General features: G+C 48.1%; 1 protein-coding gene across 2 annotated transcripts in view; it reads right to left on the reverse strand.

The window, feature by feature from the left end:
• The window catches only part of PEX14 (peroxisomal biogenesis factor 14), a 134716-nt gene that overhangs the window by 22038 nt on the left and 94020 nt on the right, over positions 1 to 18658 (reverse strand). The window contains exon 4 of one of the 2 annotated variants that reach the window (XM_029947002.1): positions 5484 to 5612. The exons of the other annotated variant lie outside the window; for it this stretch is intronic. Coding sequence (XP_029802862.1) covers positions 5484 to 5612 — 129 coding nt within the window. The remainder of the gene's footprint in view (positions 1 to 5483; positions 5613 to 18658) is intronic. 2 annotated transcript variants of the gene reach the window in all.

Raw genomic sequence — 18658 nt, forward strand, 5'->3', positions numbered from 1 at the left:
CTACCTTAACGTAACCGAGAAATCGTCTCCCGTCTCATTTAAACCACTCTTATTCTGGGTTTTCTGTTATTTGTTGAGGAATCTTATAAAATGAACACAGAGCGCTGTGAGCAACAATAGGATCCTACCTACCACCAACACCAGACACCTTCATTGGCCGAAAAAACTAGGGAATGGGTCTCTTCACTTGGTTCCTTCCTGGGACACCTGACCTCCTCCACAATGGGTGTGGCACAAAGCAAACAGAATCGACAGGGTACTCGCTCCTGGAAAGCTGCTATTCCAAACCAGTCATGTGGACAAAAGAAGAAAAGTGTAACTTCCTAAAAATTAGAGAAACGTTTTCTTCAGTATACAAACCACTTTTTTTTTTTAAATGTTTTATTTATTTTTGAGAGAGAGAGAGAGAGATAGCGTGAACAGGGGAGGGTCAGAGAGAGAAGGAGACACAGAATCTGAAGACAGGCTCCAGGCTCTGAGCTAGCTGTCAGCACAGAGCCCGACATGGGGCTCGAACCCATGAACTATGAGATCATGACCTGAGCCAAAGCCGGACGCTCAACTGACTGAGCCCCCCAGGCGCCCCCAAACCAGTCACTTCTGTATAGGCAAAAAGTGCAGTGAGTCTTCATAAATCCCCCAGGCTCTCATCACTCACCCCAAACAAGACGGCATGGGTTAGTTGTTGGTCCTTCCCCAAGCACTGGGCTTCCCCCTAAGCGGTTAAACGGCGTCCGGAAAGCAAGGCCTGTCCTCACTCCCACAGCCTGCACGGCCGAGCGCACAGGAGGTCCCATTCCCTGGCTTCCCCGGAAAGCTCCTCCCGGCTGACGGTAACACAAGACGGCCTTTGCATTCTCGAGCACATTTCCACCGCTGTCTATCCATTCAGCAAGCATTTCCAGAGCACCTGCCAAGTCACAGCCTTGGGTTATCCATTAAAACAAAACAGGGGCACCTGGGTGGCTCAGTCGGTTAAGTGACCCACTTCAGCTCAGGTCACGATCTCATGGTTGGTGGGGTGGAGCCCCGCGTCGGGCTCTGTGCGGACAGCTCGGAGCCTGGAGCCTGCTCGGATTCTGTGTCTCCCTCTCTCTCTGCCCCTTCCCTGCTTGTACTCTGTCTCTCTCAAAAACAAATAAACATCAAAAAAAATGTTTTAATAAATAAAACAAAACCGCCTCTAATCCAAGGAACTCATGATTTAATAGAAAAGACAGTGAATAAACATTTAAGTGAGCAGGCCAAGGGGACCTCCATCCCACTGGAATGGAAACATCTGGAAGAGTCCCTGGAGGAGCGGGCCGCTGACCCCAATCCCAAGAACAGCAATGAGCTGGCCCGGCAAAGAAGAGGGCAAGAGCTACAGCAGAGCCCCTGGACCACCGCCTCATCCAACACACTCGGGGGATGTGTTCCCTCATTCCTCACGCAGCATCTTCTCGGATGAGACAAATAATTTTACTATTAGTCTAAGAGCAATATCATCAAATAGGTAATACAGCCTCCAAAATAATTAGATGACGACGCATCTTGAAGGGAAAAAAAACCAATGTGCTTTTGACTGTTCCTCCATGAGGGTGACGACCTGGCTGCCACCTCCCACTCCAGGCCTCTCTCCTGGCTCTGCCGTCCCAGGCTCCGGCCACTGAAGATCACACGGCTTCACGGCCACGTGCCCTTGCCTCAGCCTGGATGCTCCCGTCAATGCACCAGTCACCACCGCCCACCCCCTTCACATCCAGTGCAACATCCCCTGCCCTCTGAAGTGCCCCTCTGCCTGGTGTGCGCCACTGGCCTCCCCTGGATCTACCTCATCAGCTCCGCTCTTGGCTAAGCTGCCTTCGCTACTAGATAGGAAAACACGGGAAATGCCAGTTGGGACTTATTATTAATCTTTCCATCCCAGGGGCCTAGCACGGTGCCTGGCCCAGAGCAGGAATGTAATAAAGAGTGCCTGCTCCGGGAACAGAGATAATCGAGGGGAAGCGTCTGCCACTAAACAGGGCTATGAAGAAGCAAGCCACGACCGTGCACTCTCAGGATTTCTAATCGAAGCCTTTCACCAAACTCACACATTCACACGCTAACTGAAGCTATAGGTCCGTCTGTGAAAGACGGGAATTGGTTATCAAAGATAGTGACGGGAAATATTTAAGCCGAGGAAAAAAAATATGACCCTACACAACTTACACTGGCCCCGCCTAACTCTCAAAGCTCCCTTGCTTCTTGTTTCTTTGGAGGAAAGAAGAAAAATCAGCTTGGAACAAACCGATCAATCGAGCATTTAGCAGAACGTTGTGTCCGGGCCTGGGCAGGCACCGCGGACGTCCACACATACCGATTCCCGATTCAAAGTCGGACACAAAGAAAGCAAAATGAGAAGTAGAGAGCGTCAGACTTCCTCTCGAATCCTAGCCTGACTTTTCGTGAGCTCTGCCTGACTTTCCTTTCAGCCCTGACAACGCTGGTTTATTCTCACACCGGGTGACACCGAGTTTCCCTCGGTGTCAGCCTCCTACTGCTTTCACAAAGCCTTCTCTGACTTCTCTAGCCCACATTAATTTTTCTCTTTTCTGTATTCTTATGGATTTCTTGTCTGTGTAATTAATTTTGGCATTAAATCACAATGTCTTATACTATTATCTTTTCTTAAGAGTTTATCTTCTCTCTCCCAGAGAGTCTGAGAGATTTTGAAGGATCACGTTTTGTATCTCTGACGATACTATACTGGGCATACAGTAGGTGCTTAATAAACACGGATGGACTGAGCTGGTACCATTCCAGCAGGTGTCCAAGTTCTCTTTGCTGACACACAGGTCGCGGACTACCATCTCAAGGTCAACCACCTTCACCAAAGAGCAGAGACCCCAAAAGGGGCACAGAGTGTGACATCTGCCACCAAGCAGAGGGCCAGCAAGACCAGAGGTGACCGTCCAAGAGCACTGGGCTCCCTGAGGGGGTCTTGAAAAGGCTATCCTTCCCCCAAGGCATCTGGGGCTGTGCCCAGAGAGTCCCGTTTTCTAGGCTTGGGTTCCGAGATGGAATGTCTGTCCTGAAAGAGCCAAGACACGGGAAGCCAAGGGCTCTGGAAGTAAAATGGGCAGGAACACATATGAGCGGAGGCCATAAATCCCTCCTGGGACACAGACAATGCCTCAGTGATAAGCATGCAGATTGCACACCTAGTTCAGAAACTCCCCTGAGTTTGCTTGTAATTAAGGGGGTTAGAAAGGTAAAAAAAATATATAAACCCAATTAATCATTTAAATATTTAAAGTCAGATTTTTTCCTCACTCCGGGATTAGTATATTTCATAACGCCAGCAGCAGACAGCCCTGGTTTTTACTGGGGTTCATTTTAGAGCATGTTTAAACTAGTCAGATTGAGTGATGCTTCCAGCAACTAATCGCATGTCAAATAAAAGATATTTTATGTAATAAATTACCGCTACAAGTAATTCAAATGTCATTTATCAGTTTTATTATCAGTCAGGCAAAGTCTTGTTTCTCTATATTAATCAAAATCAAGCTTTTTTTTTTTTTTTTTTTTTGAGCAGTTTTGACACCTCTTGGCAAAAGTACAGAAGTGAAGAGGTACAGTCACCCCCGGCGCGGCGGTCCCAGAGGCACGAAGCTCAGCAGTGACAAGTAGAAACTTCAGGGGTTTAAAATTGCCGTTACCATTGTTTTTATACTAGCGTCAAAGCAGGAAGGAGTCTGTCTCTAAGAAGATGTATTTTATTTTTAGGGCTGGGAGACTCTTAAAAATACTCCTACCTAAATACCTAAACGTGTAATGCTTTTTCTCAGAGAGACCTGGACAGAATAATTTAAACGACGGCCCTGCCCCTCCCCAGCCCTTTCTTTGCCTCTTTCAGAAAGACCAACAGTTTAAAGGACCCCCTGTGTCTACCCAAAGTAGGCGCACGCATGGTGTTTCAGGCGAACTCCGTGACCAACCAGAAGGATTTGTTCTGAGCAAGGAGTTTCCAAGTAGCCGAGAGACCTGCTTGGTTTTAAGCCATGGAGGAACCAGCTGGAACAGAACAGATGTGCGTCTCAGAAAATTCTACACCCCAGCTGCCACTGCCTGTCCTCAACAAATCCCATTAAATGGCTGGGCCCAGGGACACAAGTGAAGAAAAAGTGTGGAGACCTGGCCCTTGGTTAAAAGGAAACATGGAGAGTATGTTCAGTGACCCAAGACAAACACGACAGGTCGGAAAGAATGCTGGCCGGGAAGGAGAAGTGAGCTCCAGGCTGACAAGTAGTTGGCTATGGACTCAGAAGCTCCAACACAAGGCTCGCCGCTGAGCGCCCGTTTCTCTGGTCCCAGAGGTCACGTGACACCGGTGTCTAGCTGGACACAGTGACCACGGATGAGGTGGGATTGACAGCAGCGTGCTTACTTGGCCTCACCCATTCAGCCTCACCCAGAAAGCAAAAAAGAAAGCAAAAGACTGGTCTAAATGAGGTCTGGGACACCTCAGCCCCTGCAATGTCCGGGCCAGCGAGGTGGACGGCCAGCAAGGGCCGGAAGGTAGCTCCCGGCCACGTGGGAAGGGTCCAAACCAGCCTGGCACTGAAAGCTATGCCTTTCAAAATCTGATACCTAACACTGTTTTACATTAACATGCTTTGAAGAAATAAAACTTCTGAGACAGACAATTAAAACGAAGACAATTATAGAAAAGGCGTTTTGAAAGACAACGGATCCGAGGCTCAGTTACGTTAAAGACACGCATCTTGAGCTATTTTCCAACACTCTGAAGTCAATGTTAACCTTTTTTTATAAGTGATTTCAAGAAGGGGTTGTGGCTGTAATTTGAAGGTTTATACATTTATTACTAGTTTGAGGAAGCTTTCTTCCTAAAACAGCTTTTCACCTGAAAACAACATGGGTCATGTTCTCATGTAATAACTAAAAGCTACACTCAGAAAGGACCTTTCCATTTCATCTGAAATGCTCTAACAGACTGTCAACACATAAATATACATGGTGGAGCCAGGATGAGGGAGGGAGGGGGGCGGGGGTGGGAGACACCACCCGAAATCTACTAATATTAACTTTAAAAAATAAAATCAGGAGAGAAGTGATTTCAGTGAGCAAGCGAGAATGCAGTCATGAATCAGGCATTCATGTTCTTATTCGTGAAAGAGTGACATGCAACAGTAAGTAAAAAACTGCCAACAGAACCAAGAAATACTTCTACAGATTCTTGCTTGTAACCCAAATATATGAAACAACACAATAAACTCATGTATTCTGGTCCCTTGTCTCTTCTTAAACCTTTGTCGCATATTTAAAAGTTTGTCTAGGAGAGGATCTGGGTGTGTCACGTTCTTCTGGAAAAACCCAAGAGCTGCCTGCCCGCCCCAGCCTCTCCGCTTGCGGAGGCTGGGAGCTGGGAAGCACCGCTCTTCGGCCGGAATCCTCAACCCCGGTCAAGGTTACAGCAGGCATTTGAGCGGGTGACTTACTGTACGGCTGAGAAATGAGGTGAGGGGGCTGGACGGGAGCCACCTGTGTGCCCGGCCCCAAGGACGCAGGCTCCCCGGCAGCCGTGCCCGACTGCTGGAAAGCCAGATCGATCTCTTCATCTGTCAGCCCTGGGGGGGAAGAGGACAAAATTGCAGGTGAATACATTTTGCCACTGCCCACGGCCACAACAAAATCTCCATCGAGAAACGACCCCGAGGGCCACAGAGTGCCTAGCATCCTGGTAAGCTGCCTCCCCGATTTCGGATTCCCCGGAACCTCTCCCGGTTGCAATTTAACCTTAAGCGACAGAATATTAGCCTCAACACTGCTTCCAAATGTGGCTCGTTCAATTTCCTTAATTTATCCTTGAGTTTATTGCTGCTTCTGAAGTCGCTCCGTACTGCAATTCTCCATTCTTCCCCCGAAAACAGATACCATCAACTGCAAATGTGGCTCATTTTAATCTGTAATGGTGTTAAAAAAAGAGGGGAAAAAACTAACAATAATGCATGAAAACAGACAGGGAAACAAAAAACTAATTATTGGGTGAGACGACTAATTAGTCTCGATCGTTTCCGAAGACGGGAATAATTTGCTTTATTTTATGACAAATGCAGAAATAAAAAGAAAAATCAGGACTGACTGTGATTAGTATGAATGGGATATAGAATGTAAAGAAGAAAATAAAACAAGAAAACAGATCAAAACAAGGCCAGGCCCAAACTTTCAGATGGTTATTGCTCCAGCCTCGCACAGGCTGCCTGTACCGCCTTTGGCTAGCTTTTCTGCTTCCCTTTGTTTTAATCCTCCTGACACTGAGGCACACTGCGCTCAGGACGGCAGGGAACCGCAGGGCGCCATCTGCAGTGGCTACAGCGTGGGGACAGGATCTGCTCACGGAAGAGGACAAGGCCGGGGAGGGCCCGCGGAGACCCCATATCCAGTGGGCACGCAGGGCTGTGGCAGACCGGGCCCCCCAGCTCCGTGGGGAGAAGGCGAGGGTACCAACCAACCCGGAGCACGGGAACGGAGCGAAACTTCCTGGCGGGCCGGACCCGAGAAGTGGGTACAGGGGCACGAGAGCGCTTGGGCCCCCGAGAGCGGGCGGGGAGGTCACGGCCAGCCCGCGAAGACCACTCCGGCCAGCCCGCGCTGCTCCAGGAGTCCCAGGATCCAGTGCGGCCGCCACATAAGGCCCGGAAACGGGAGCCGAGGGCTTTTCCCCATCTGGCCGGCCACTCTCCATTAGAGGCCGCATCACGGTGTATCTGCCCCTGGGGGTGCATGAAGTACAAGGAGCCTCGGAGGGTCAGCATCTTCCAGAGCGCAGTGCCACACGCTCTGTGCCGAGGGGCTAATCGAAGGGGAGCGTTAATGCTCAGGAGCACAGGGCTGCCCCACACCTCACGGGCCTGCAGTTGGCTGAGCACCTCTGAAACTTTTCAGCCCTACGCAGCGGTCAGGGAGAAAGGCCTGAACTACTCTGAACGGCCCCGGACCCTCTGTTTCCCTCCCTCCACTGAGCGGCCGAGGGCTGGCCCCATCTAAAACGGCCGTGCTGTCCCTTCCGCCTCTGCACACAGAGGAGCCGGCCAGTGGTGGCCAAGGCCACCCTGCAGTGAAGCCTGAGCGCTTGCTGGGGTGGCCCCGGCGCACCCTGCTCTCAACAGACTGATGAGGCAGATGAAAAGGCTACCCCTGAGTACGTGGGGCGATGCGGGGGCGTTCCTCCTCCCCAACAGCCCAGCCTGCGCCCAAGTCCTCCTGGGACAGAAGGAAACCCATGAACCCTGAGCGTGTGCTTCTGGGGCTCCATCCAGCCTGAGAGTGCCTGCCGGGTGGCTTCCGGAGAGGGAGGGGAGCCCCTTGCAGGGTTCCAGCAGGGAAGGCCCACTCTGACCAGCTAGTCGTCAGCTGCTCGGAGAAGTGCGTGCGGCGTCAGCATGGGCTGATGGTCACTGGTACACCACGGAATTTCATAAACCTGGTGGTTGGTGTGCCTTGTCAGCCGCTGGCTGCAAATGAGGATAATTTTCCCAAAAGGAGCATTGAGTTGCATTCTCATTTTCCCTTCTGGCTCTTTCAAATATAAACAAGTACGATAATGTTGAGCGCTGGGGAAATCTGCAGTAAGTCACGGGCTGTGCTGCGGCCCCGGGAGCTGCAGCTGGTTAAAGGGACAGCACTCCCTGCCCGCTGTTCTGCCCTCTGGCCCTGAGCTTTTACGGAGCCTATTTTCCTAATAAAACATGTTCCTCGCATTATTGCAGCCGCGCCCACCAGTGAGGCTGCGGTTTAAAGGGCATCAGCACTTCCTTCCAAGCTCTTGTTTTTCAGAGACCTTATCATTTGATGCTCTAAATTTACACTGGCTGGAATTCGGACATCCCTGGTGCTCTGGGGGGCTGGGACATTGATTTAGTTACATAAAATGAATCACTTTTCTTCTTGTAAAAAAAAAAAAAAAAAACAGCATTTTCATGATCTCACTGAATAATATAATTTCAGAGCTGGACCATTATCCCAGCCATTGCATTCATTGACCAGATAAAGAACAACAACTAAGACCCAAGGAAGGTGCAAATGTGCCTCTGAGCACACCAGGCAGGGCGTGGTGCTGCCCAGGGCTCTGGTGACCCCCCCCACCCCAGCACGGAAACGACGCAGGGGAGGCTCCGAAATTCCGTCCTAAGTCTGGGAGCCTGTGAGAAGTTGAGAGAAGCACTAAATGGCCTCTCTCACCCCCACGCTGGCACCCCAGCCTCGGGTGAGAGCAGACGGATGGTGTTTGGGGGCTTTGCCAAAACAACACAGGAACCCAACGCCCAGATCCTATCTGCAATGACACCTGGACAACTTTCTGAATGACCCCAGGGTGGCAAGGGTCAAGCGTCCCTACCTTGTTCTAATATTCTAACTCCCAATAAATCCTAAGGCTCTCCCAGACAGGTGCCTGTGCCTCCCTGAGTGTCCTCTCCCTCGGAGTGCTCTGGTCCGGGGAGGACAGATCAGGTTCAGGACTCTGTACGCTTCAGGTAATTCATCCGGGACTCACAGAGTCTCGGCAGGAAGGGGGGTCATCTCTCTCAGGGCCCAGCAGTTACCTACCCAGTCACAGGCTCCCAGTGCCAAAACAGCCCTGCCTTCAGGGAAGAGGGACTGGCAGGGGACCCACACGCAGAGCATCCGGACTCCCACCCACCCCCATGAGACAAATGGTGGAGAGCTTAGATGGAGCCCTTGCAGAATCCAAAAGGTTAAAAGGAATAATAAAGGAAACCGCCAATTGGAAGTGAATTATATTTGCCTGTGAACGCGGAGGCACTGGCTATATTATAAAAGGCATCTCTTTGCGTTGTTTACCATCACCCTGACTAATGCAGACCTTTTTTTTGTTGTTTTAAATAATCTCATGCAAATTAGACACACACACTTCCTTCCAGTTGATTGCTATCTGCAAGGAATAATCTACCGCAGAGGGACCCGAGCAAGGGCTGAGCAGAGCAGACATGGGGGCGAAGGGTGTCGCGTCCTGTGGCAGGCAGACCTCCTCCCCTCCCCTGGCTGCTCAAGTCTTCCTTTAGCTGCTGCCTTCGGGAGAAGGAGCCCATTTCAATAAAGCCGAAGATCTTCCTTAGTTGGGGTGTCAATTTGCATCATCTGATACCACCAGCCCTTTGCATTTAGACGCTTTCAGTAACTTCACTTCCGCCACTTGCCAATTCCAAGAGCTATGGGCCCTGGTCTGTGACAATTAAAATATATCGCTGATAGAGAGTAGAACTAAGAAAGTCCCGCTCGTTATTCCATCTGCTCGCCAGCTTTAGCCGAGAGGAAGAGAAAGGGGCGAGGGCACCCGTCCCGAGTGAGCAGGGGCCAGGCCGCCTGCTCTGAGAGCCAGGGCCATTGCACGCAGAAGGCCCCAGCTGCCAGACGGGCAAAACTGAGCTCTCCATTCCGACGTGCAGGTGAAGGTCGTGGGCCCCGGATTCAAAGTGGACTTCCTGTTCTTTCTCTTTTCTGGTATCTACTTTCAGAACCAGTGCCCTTCCCAAGGAGACGGCTGCTGCTCCCGTGCAGACGCCGGGCCAAAGATTTCTTTTCCAACACTTTCTCCAGGGTGGGATTCTTTTAAAAGAACAGGGTGAGCCAGCTACAAGCTATTGACTAATAAAGCTCTGGGTTACGGCTGCAGCAACTGAAGCGAATGGCCTCAGGGCGCCACACCTGCTTCTGTGTATCCCCTAGAAGACAAATTTGTTTTCTTTTTCTAAAGGTTTCGGTTAAAATGCAAACAAAACCAAGCCGGTTGACTCTGAAAGCCGCAGCCTACTGGCTGGGAGCCGCTGCTGCGGGTCCTCTTGCACGGACTCAGACAAAACTGGGCACAGGGAAGCGCTGCCTTTTTCCTGTAGGACCGGCTGTGCAGGGGCTTCTCAGAATAAGTCACCTCAATGTTGTCCCCAGTGACCGCGGAGCACTGCCACGGGGCCTGGCCCTGTGCAGGTGAAGCAGAAAAACAGATGACAGCAGACGGCAGCACTGCCTGCGTCTTTTAGGTCAAACAACACCCAGGACACAGGGCTAGGAATAGTTTGGAAATGAGCAAGGTAATGAACGCCCGTCGGCACCTTCCAGCCTGGCCCGAGTTTTATAATAAAAATGTCAAGACTGACTGGGATCAGGGAACAGGGCCGGAGGGCCGGTGTCTAGGGGTGGCGGCTGCGGGCTGGCCATTCGGGCCATCTGCCTCGCCCATCACAGTCCCTCCGTGCACAGGACTCGGGTCATTCATCCGGGGCACGCGGAGACCGTGTGGGGGTCACCTCTCTGGGAACACCACTAGTTACTCCCGTGCACACACTCCGAGAGGAGATGAGGCAGAGAAGACAGCTGGCTAAAAATACTCCCCAAATTAAAAGAAAAATCAACTCTCTCAGAAAAGGCGAGGGGAGGGGAAAGGGGGGAAAAAGTGTTTTTATTTTATTTTATTAACATTTTGTTGGAACTCTAGAGTACAATAAGGACTCTCGGAGCCTCTAAAAGTCGTTGGATGACCTGTAGACCCCTATTTCCCAGTGCCTTGTATAAAATTGAATTTTTTAAACATAAATTACACGTAATGACGACACTGTAAAAACTAACAGTAATGGAAAGCTGTGCTGTATTTCATTAGCCTGTATTATTCCGTGCCACCTGATCCAGCCGGGCCTTGTTTATGAGTTAGTGTGTTAGCAGATGCCGATGGAAGCATTTGCTTCGACCTTGCTCTTCTCATTGGGGCATGAAATTACGACGGCAGCACCTTGATATTACAGCCATAAATACAGTAAACTGCAAATTTAAGCCAACGGCTCCTATTGTCTCTGAACATAAAGCTGATCGGTATTTATTTAAAAGGAGAACAAAAAAAATATTATATATCACCTTGTTTATGGGGCTTCCCCCACCCACTTTCTTATCCCCCTCCCCCAGCCCCCCAACCTGTCTAATTCACTTGGTTAAAATATTAAGCAAATAAGCCAAGTGCTTTCTCCTCTACTGATGAACTATTCCCAAGCAGTGAAAACAGTTTTTGAGAAAACTAGTTCCAAATATCATCACCCCCGAATGAAACAGTTTTTAGAGAAACTGATCCGACGGCAGGGCTGGTTCCCACCATCCTGATACTGGTGGGGAAATTCAGGAACAAGACACGAGACTTCCCTGTCTCCTTAAATGAGGAGAGTTCAGACGGCGGGAGAAAAGTTGCCGCTGATGTCCTGAAATTGAACGTCCCCTCAGTATCCTTCTGAAAATCGTTAGGGAGAAAGGCTGTTTCAAAAAGCAGCAGAACACTGCCTCCTGCCACCTAAGGAAAGAAAGAAAGATATCTACCCGAGAAAATAATTCTCCTCTCAACACAGGGAGCCGGGGACCTCTCATTAAAACTTGCACCAACCCCCTCCTTATCCCAGTGAACCATAAAGACAATATATCCTTTAAATACATTAAATGTGCAAGAAAAATAAACACAAAGACAAAAGGACACAGGATATCACCCAGCCACGTCTCCTAGTATAAATCACTGAGTAAAAAGCCGGTGCAAAATGTACTGCACTGTTAGCTTCAAGACTGAGGGACGGGCAGCCTTGCCCCGCGGGAAGTCTAAAAAGAGGAGGCGGTCTGCTCTCCTGAGCATCTCTCTGCGTCTCGGAGAGGCAGACGAGAGACGTGAAAACTCAGCCAAGTCCAAGTTTGGAGGTTTCAAACGGCTAGTGGTGAAAACGCCAGCGCTCACAGCAGGCGGGCTGTGCAGTCACTACCAGCAGGGCTGGCAGAGGGAGCGGCTGGGCAGTGAGTTACATGCAAGTCTGGGGAGCAGTTCCGTAACAAATCAGACAGGCTGGGGCCACAGGATCCAGTGCTCGGGAGCATCGGTGACCAAGATCACAAGCGTTTGCACATTTACTTCGGATACGGTGTCCCACAAGGCAGACGTCCTCCCCTGGAGCCCTAAATTACTTCAGCCACACCAGTCACTGAGCTTAGCTCCTTCCGCATAAGGAGGAACCTTCCCTATAAAATTTATTGGGCTTCTCTGGGGAGTAGTATAACTGGTGAACAAGACAGAACTCTGTGTGACACAAATTGAGATCTCTCATGAAAGACTGGGAGGGTTTCCAATCAGCATCCATGACGTCTATTTTTAGATCTCTAGTCTACAGGGTTTTTTTTTTTTCCTTTTAATCCCTCTCCGCTAAATTAAAAACAAAAACAAAGAGGAGTTGATTTTGTTATTTGATCATCAATTCCGAAGGATTAATAGCCATCGCGAATATTGTTGCCGGCTGTTGTGGACGGCAGGTTCTGAGCCAGCAGGTCCTGGGCACCGAACAAGTCCCAGGGAACGAGCCGTATCTTTAAGGACCAAAGGGTATGATAATCAGGGATCACAGCTACTTGAATGCCAGGTAAGCCAAAGGTGTGTTTGTCCATATGCAGGAAAGCCACATTAATAAACGCCTTTAACAGTCCTTGAATCCTGCTCCTGTTTTAGAAGAGGCAGTGAAGTGTGTTTCAAAAAAAAAAATTCACCTTTGACAACCAAACCAAGAAACTCAGATCTGAGAGAAAAGTTAGAGCCCACTGGGTCTATCTCCTATTCTTATTCTTTCCTTTTTCTTCTGTTTTAGAAATCAAGAGAAAACGACTTGGAGAGGGACAGTGACTGACCCAGAGCCCACGGTGAGCCCCGGAGGCAGAAGCGGATTCTCCACACCGTGTTCGGGGGGTGGGGGGGAGCAGGGTCAAGCATGAGCAGCCCAACATGCCTGTTCGCGTCTACTATCGGACACGCTAGCACATTTTGAATAGGCAGACACTTGGAATCAATCACCTCAAAAACGACGAAAAACAAAAAGAATATAAATGGAGCCCAGGGTGAAAACGTGAAGGATGCACGGAACCTCTATGTGTAAACACACACACGCACACACACAGACACTTCTACTTAGTTGTGTACACACGCATAAGAGAAAGAGAACACACACAGGTCATACTGGTTACAAACAGGGAGGGACTGGTGGCCGGGGACAGACCCTGAAGGCAGACTTTGTTCACGTCTATCCTTACAAACTGGACTCCAGGTGAATATATTTCTGATTCAAAAGGGATGATTACTTTTTAAGAAGAAACAATATTTGTGGGGTGGGGGGACCCTGAATACTGAGCAAAATCACTTCAAGTGGCTATCCTCATTTTCTCGAAGAAAAAAACCAAGACACAAAAAGGTACAGAGACGTGCCCAGAAACTGGGACTAGAATGAGATCCCCAGTTTCTAATTTCTTGTTTAACCCATTGTGGCTGTCACCACAACAGCCAAGTACAAGGTGGCTTGCTGTCTTACTTTTTTTTTTTTAATGTGTGTTTTTAAAAGGCAGGCATCTGTTCTATTTTGACACATCCTGGCCGCACAAATGTTTCTTTCAGCTCTAAATATTTGCTTCACCAATGGAAATGTTTCCATCGCTGCAACAAAACAAACATTTGCTTTGGGATGGCAGGGACAGCCATACGCTGTTTCATATGTTACTGACTGGGAAACAACTCTACTGTGAGACCCAGATCAAGGCGGAGGTTTTTGTTCCTTAAGGAAAACGCTGGCACAAGCACTCAGTGCACCGCGCCGCTCCTCAGTCACCGAGGACTGTGATGCCCGTTCGTTTGGGGTTTTCTTTAACAGCCTGAATCTCAAGGATACGATCAGAAGGCTTGTTATCTGGCATTGAACTTACTTCCTAAAGTTTTAAATAACCATGCGGCGATCAGATTTTTTTTTAAGTTCTCATATTAACCTGGTATTAACACATTAAACCATGCTATGTCCCAATAGGTCAATATAGTACATAAATTATTTTGTCACCACCTATTTATGTAGCTCAAATGATTCTGGCATTGGTTGCTATAGTCAACATCACTAGCGTAGAGATAAATATTTAGAACTCAACCAAATCCATAAATATTTGAGTGCTTACTTTGCCAGGCAATGTGAGAGCCAAGACCTCGCCTTCCTTACCTGGTTAAATGTCAGCCTCCCTACGACCTCCTACCTCCTCCCCCCCCCCCCAGTTTCTTATGTTGAAAGGGGATTTGTCTGTCTTCTATCTATAATGTAAGACATGTAGTACTACATATATAATACACGAACATAAGATCCATAATATATAGGCATATCTATCAACAGTAAAAATAGCACATCAACTGCAGAAAACATGGAAAATAAAGCACAGAGAACATTTAAAAATCATTCCCATTTTCACTCACCAGCTAGAAATAACAGCCAAAATGTATTAAACTCAACTGCCAAACAGTAATTTTTGGAGCTTAGTATAGTTTTGTCTCTTTGAACCCCAGTACTAACCCTGAGCAGGGCCACCGAGGGGCGTGACTCCGGGGCTCCACATCACTGTGTCCACAGACCTCGTGGACCTGTGTGGCGTGTGCGCTGTGCGGCCCACGGTGGCAGGGGGGGCCCCCGTGGCTTCCGAGTCACAGGTAAGGGGGCTGAGCTACAGGGACAGTAAAGCAGTCCATCTCAGGTCCCAGTGCCTACGGGTGGGGCCAGGCAGATTCTGCACAACTCCAGACAACACGGACGCATTCCAAATCTCTGTTCACACTGAAAGGAACTACTGACATCCCACCCTGACTTCTGGCAGTAAAGGTGTTAAGATTGAATCTTTTCAAAATAAAAACAACTTTTTTTGCATTAGAATACCCAAAGCTGGCAAGGGTACTGTGGAAGTCCAAACTGAGAAGCTTCTAGAAGACAACTCAGCACTCTTTCTCAAGAGTTTTTTAAAATGTTCATAACCTCTTGACTCAACATTTTTAACTTCTCAGAAATAATAAAATAATGTAGTATAAAACTAATGTACAAACATGGTTTCTCCCCATATTTTTAAGAAGAGCAAACATTTGGGGCGCGTGGGTGACTCAGTCGGTTAAGTGTCCGACTTTGGCTCAGGTCATGATCTCATGGCTTGTGAGTTCAAGCCCCGCATTGGGCTCTGTGCTGACAGCTCGGAGCCTGGAGCCTGCTTTGGGTTCTGTGTCTTCTCCCCTCTCTGCCCCCATTCGTGCTCTGTTCCTCTGCCTCTCAAAAATAAATAAATGTTAAAAAATAAATAAATAAGAGAAGAGCAGAACATTTGAACAACGTAGATGTCCGAAGACGGCTGAGCAGACAAATTAGGACACATTTCAGTAACGTGCTGTTATCCGACTGTGCACATTCTCATGAACAATTTCTGATGGCATGGGAAAATGCTTCTGATACATTAAGACATAAAAAGCAGATGTTATATTCATAGCTTGATCTTAATTACATTTAAAAAAAGAACAAAAGGAAGCAGGAGAGTTGCATCATTTTTAACTTAATCTGAATTCAACTTATACATGTTCGGAAGAAAAGAGAGAGGGAAAATTACACTAGGAGCCGCAGGGAGGGGCCCGCCATCCCATTCAAGGAGTGCTGCTCGCAGGCGGGCGGGACACAGGAGGCTGGATTTTGCTGTCTGCTCATTGCTGCGCTCTCCCCCCCCCCCCCCCCCCCCCCCCCCCCCCCCCCCCCCCCCCCCCCGCCCTGCCGCGGGGACCTCCCCCCATACGTCTTGGCACCCTGATGCAAAGCCAACCATGTCATCTGGTGTTAAACTAAAGATCTGTTCCAATGTGAAGGAAAAAAATGTGGCTGCACCAGACTTACTGAGAAGCAATACAGCGGTATCCTGCAAAATAGCTTTCTATGGGATTTTTAGCAATTATTTTAAAAATTAACACTTGGTGGATATGCTCCCAGAGTTAAAGTCTGTAGTCTCAAGATACAAAAGGGCATGCAGTGAAAGGCTGTCTCCCTCCCACTCCTGACACCTGGCCATCCAGTTAAATCTTCCAGAGACAACCAGCGCTGCTAGGTTCTTATGTGCCTTCTAGAGAGTCTACGAATATGAAAGTGGTTTTCTAAGCCCATCTAATACACTTTTTATTATTAGTGTATTCGTATGTGTGTGTATGTGTATATATGTTCCTATAGGTATATATACTGATATATATTATTATACAAACAATAGCATGGTACATATGGAATAGTGTTTACCATTCTGTAAGTTGCTATTTTTCACTAATATACCTTAGAGGGTATTCCTTATTAGTATCTATCTGTGGCGCTCCCTCATTCTATTTAGTGGCTACAAGGCATTCTATTTTGTGGACGTACCATAATTTATTTAACGTGTCCCCTGCTGAACATATACTACAAAGCCCCAAACAAGTCCTTGTATGTGCCATTCAAACATGTGCACGTTGTCCCTGGAAGTAGTTTTACTTTTGATAAACGCTGCCTCACCCTCCTGAGAGGTGGTTTCCACCTCCGTCCCCACCCCCCGTCTGCGTGTGTTTCCCACAACTCTGCCTACGTGATGCTATCGAGCTGCTTCTTTGTCATCCTGAAAGGCAGAAGAATGGCCTCAGTGTAGTTTTAAGTAAACTTGTGTTGGCATTCAGCACACATACCGAAAAGCACGCACATTTTAAGCATACGGCTTGATGTGTTTGCACACAGCGAAAACATCCATGTAGCTACCACCCAATGGGTGTAACCGAGGAACAGCCTCCAGGAGCAGCCCTGACGTGTCCTTCCCAGGCACCACGTCACTTCTTGCACCACAGATGAAATTTGCTTATGATGGAACTTTATATAAATGGAGTAATACAAGAAAGCATTCTTTCACAAAGGGCTTCTCCTGCTCAACACTGCGCTTCTGCAGTGCGCCCCTGCCGGTGCCCGTGGCCGCGGTTCACTCGCTCACCCACAGAACTCTCGCACACAGGACCAGGACGAAGCGCGATTCCTCCGCTGGCTCAGGGTCGTGCTGCTAACTGCAGTTTTACACATATACTCGGGCGGGGAACTGCTGGGGTGTATGGGGCGTGCGCACTTCAGATGAACAGACACCATCAAGTTTCCAAAGTGGTCAGGCCAAGGCACACTCACACCAGGAGCGCAGGAGGATTCTAGTTGTTCCACACCCAACACCCAAGTTCGGTGTTTGTCCATTTTAGCCATTCTGGCGGGTGTGAAGGGATTACGTCATTCTGGCTTTAGTATGCATTTCCCTAATGACTAACGAGGTTGAACTCCTTGCATATTTACTGTCTTTATTGGGTTCAGTGCCATATACACGTATGTGTAGATATGCAGTGTGTGTGGTGAGTTTGTTCCTTGTGTGATTAGAAACGTGACTGTTGTCTGTTCTGTCAATTTCTAAGAAAGACATTTTGAAACTTTCCATGGTGAGAGCAGATCTGTCCAGTTCTCCCTGCGGGTCTGCCCATTTTGTTTTCTGTGCAGTGAAACTACGTTGTTTGGTATATACATACTTAGAAATGTGTAATCTTCCTGATGACTGATCATTCTGAAACTTCCTTATTTTTCACTCTACTTTTAAGTCTACCTTGTCTGGTATTAGTACCTAGTTTCTTTTGGTTCATGTTTGCACAGTATCTTTTTCCAGTATCTTTTTCATTTTATTCTTAATCCTATGCGCCTTTTTCTTAGAGGTGTGTCTGACGTAGGCAGCACTGAATGGGGTTTAGGTGGTGGTGGTGCTTGTTTTCTTTTTAATCTAATCTTGACAAACTCTGCTTTTAATGGAGTGGTCTATTTACATTTCACGTGAATACTGAAATTTGGGGGTTTATCTCTTTCATCTCACAATTTGTTTTCCTTTTGATCTGCTTAATGCCCTCTTTTCTCTTCTTGCCAACTTTTTAATTCAGCTTTCCCCTCCACTGGCTTGTAGTCAAGGTGCTTTTTGATGATTTCTTCACTGTAGTGTTACTAACTTTCCTTTTGTAGTTACTAAATAGCTTGGAGGAGAGACTCTCACACTTTCGCCTCTAATTTCAGCATCCATCAGTGGAGTCTGTGTCCCCAACGATAATTACCGCGGTGTTTGCCTACTGGGAGGTCCTCCGTTCTCGAGAGTGACAGGGGTGCTAGCTAGGCCGGAGATGTCTGAGAACCAATGCCTTCCACACCACAATACACTGTTGACTCACATGGTTTCACAGAATTGAGAAATGTTACCATTTTGCCAACAATTCCAACACCTGGAACCAGGCTTCTGCCTGTGTTATTGTCACATGTCTCAGTTACACATGTGCTTTTACATCCCCCAAGAAAGACACATTTCATGCAGCCAATGTCTATTTCTATTTGTCCCCTCCCTTGCCTGCCTGCGTTTATGGGTCTTCTGTGTCTTCAGGTAGGATCATTTTCTTTCTGCCTGAAAACCCCTTTAGTGCTCCATTCAGCGCAGGTGTGCCAGCAATGAATTCCCTCCGTTTTGTTTATCTGGAATGTCTGTATTTTCCTCGGCTTTTAAAAAGTGTTCTATTATGAAATGATTTCAGACTTACAGAAGAGGTGCAAGAACAGTACGAAGAATTCTCATAGATCTCACGCCCAGATCTCCAAATGTTAAGTTTGCTTTAGTATTCTCTATCAGTCTATCTATGTGATTATTTTTTCCCCTGAACTGTTTAAGACTGAGTCACAGACAGGTTGCTCCTTTCTCCCCAAGTATTCCAGTATTCATTTCCTGGTTCTGGCGCGGGGAGTCCACACTC

Source organism: Suricata suricatta, chromosome 8, assembly GCF_006229205.1.
Source record: "Suricata suricatta isolate VVHF042 chromosome 8, meerkat_22Aug2017_6uvM2_HiC, whole genome shotgun sequence".
Taxonomy (NCBI): domain Eukaryota; kingdom Metazoa; phylum Chordata; class Mammalia; order Carnivora; family Herpestidae; genus Suricata; species Suricata suricatta.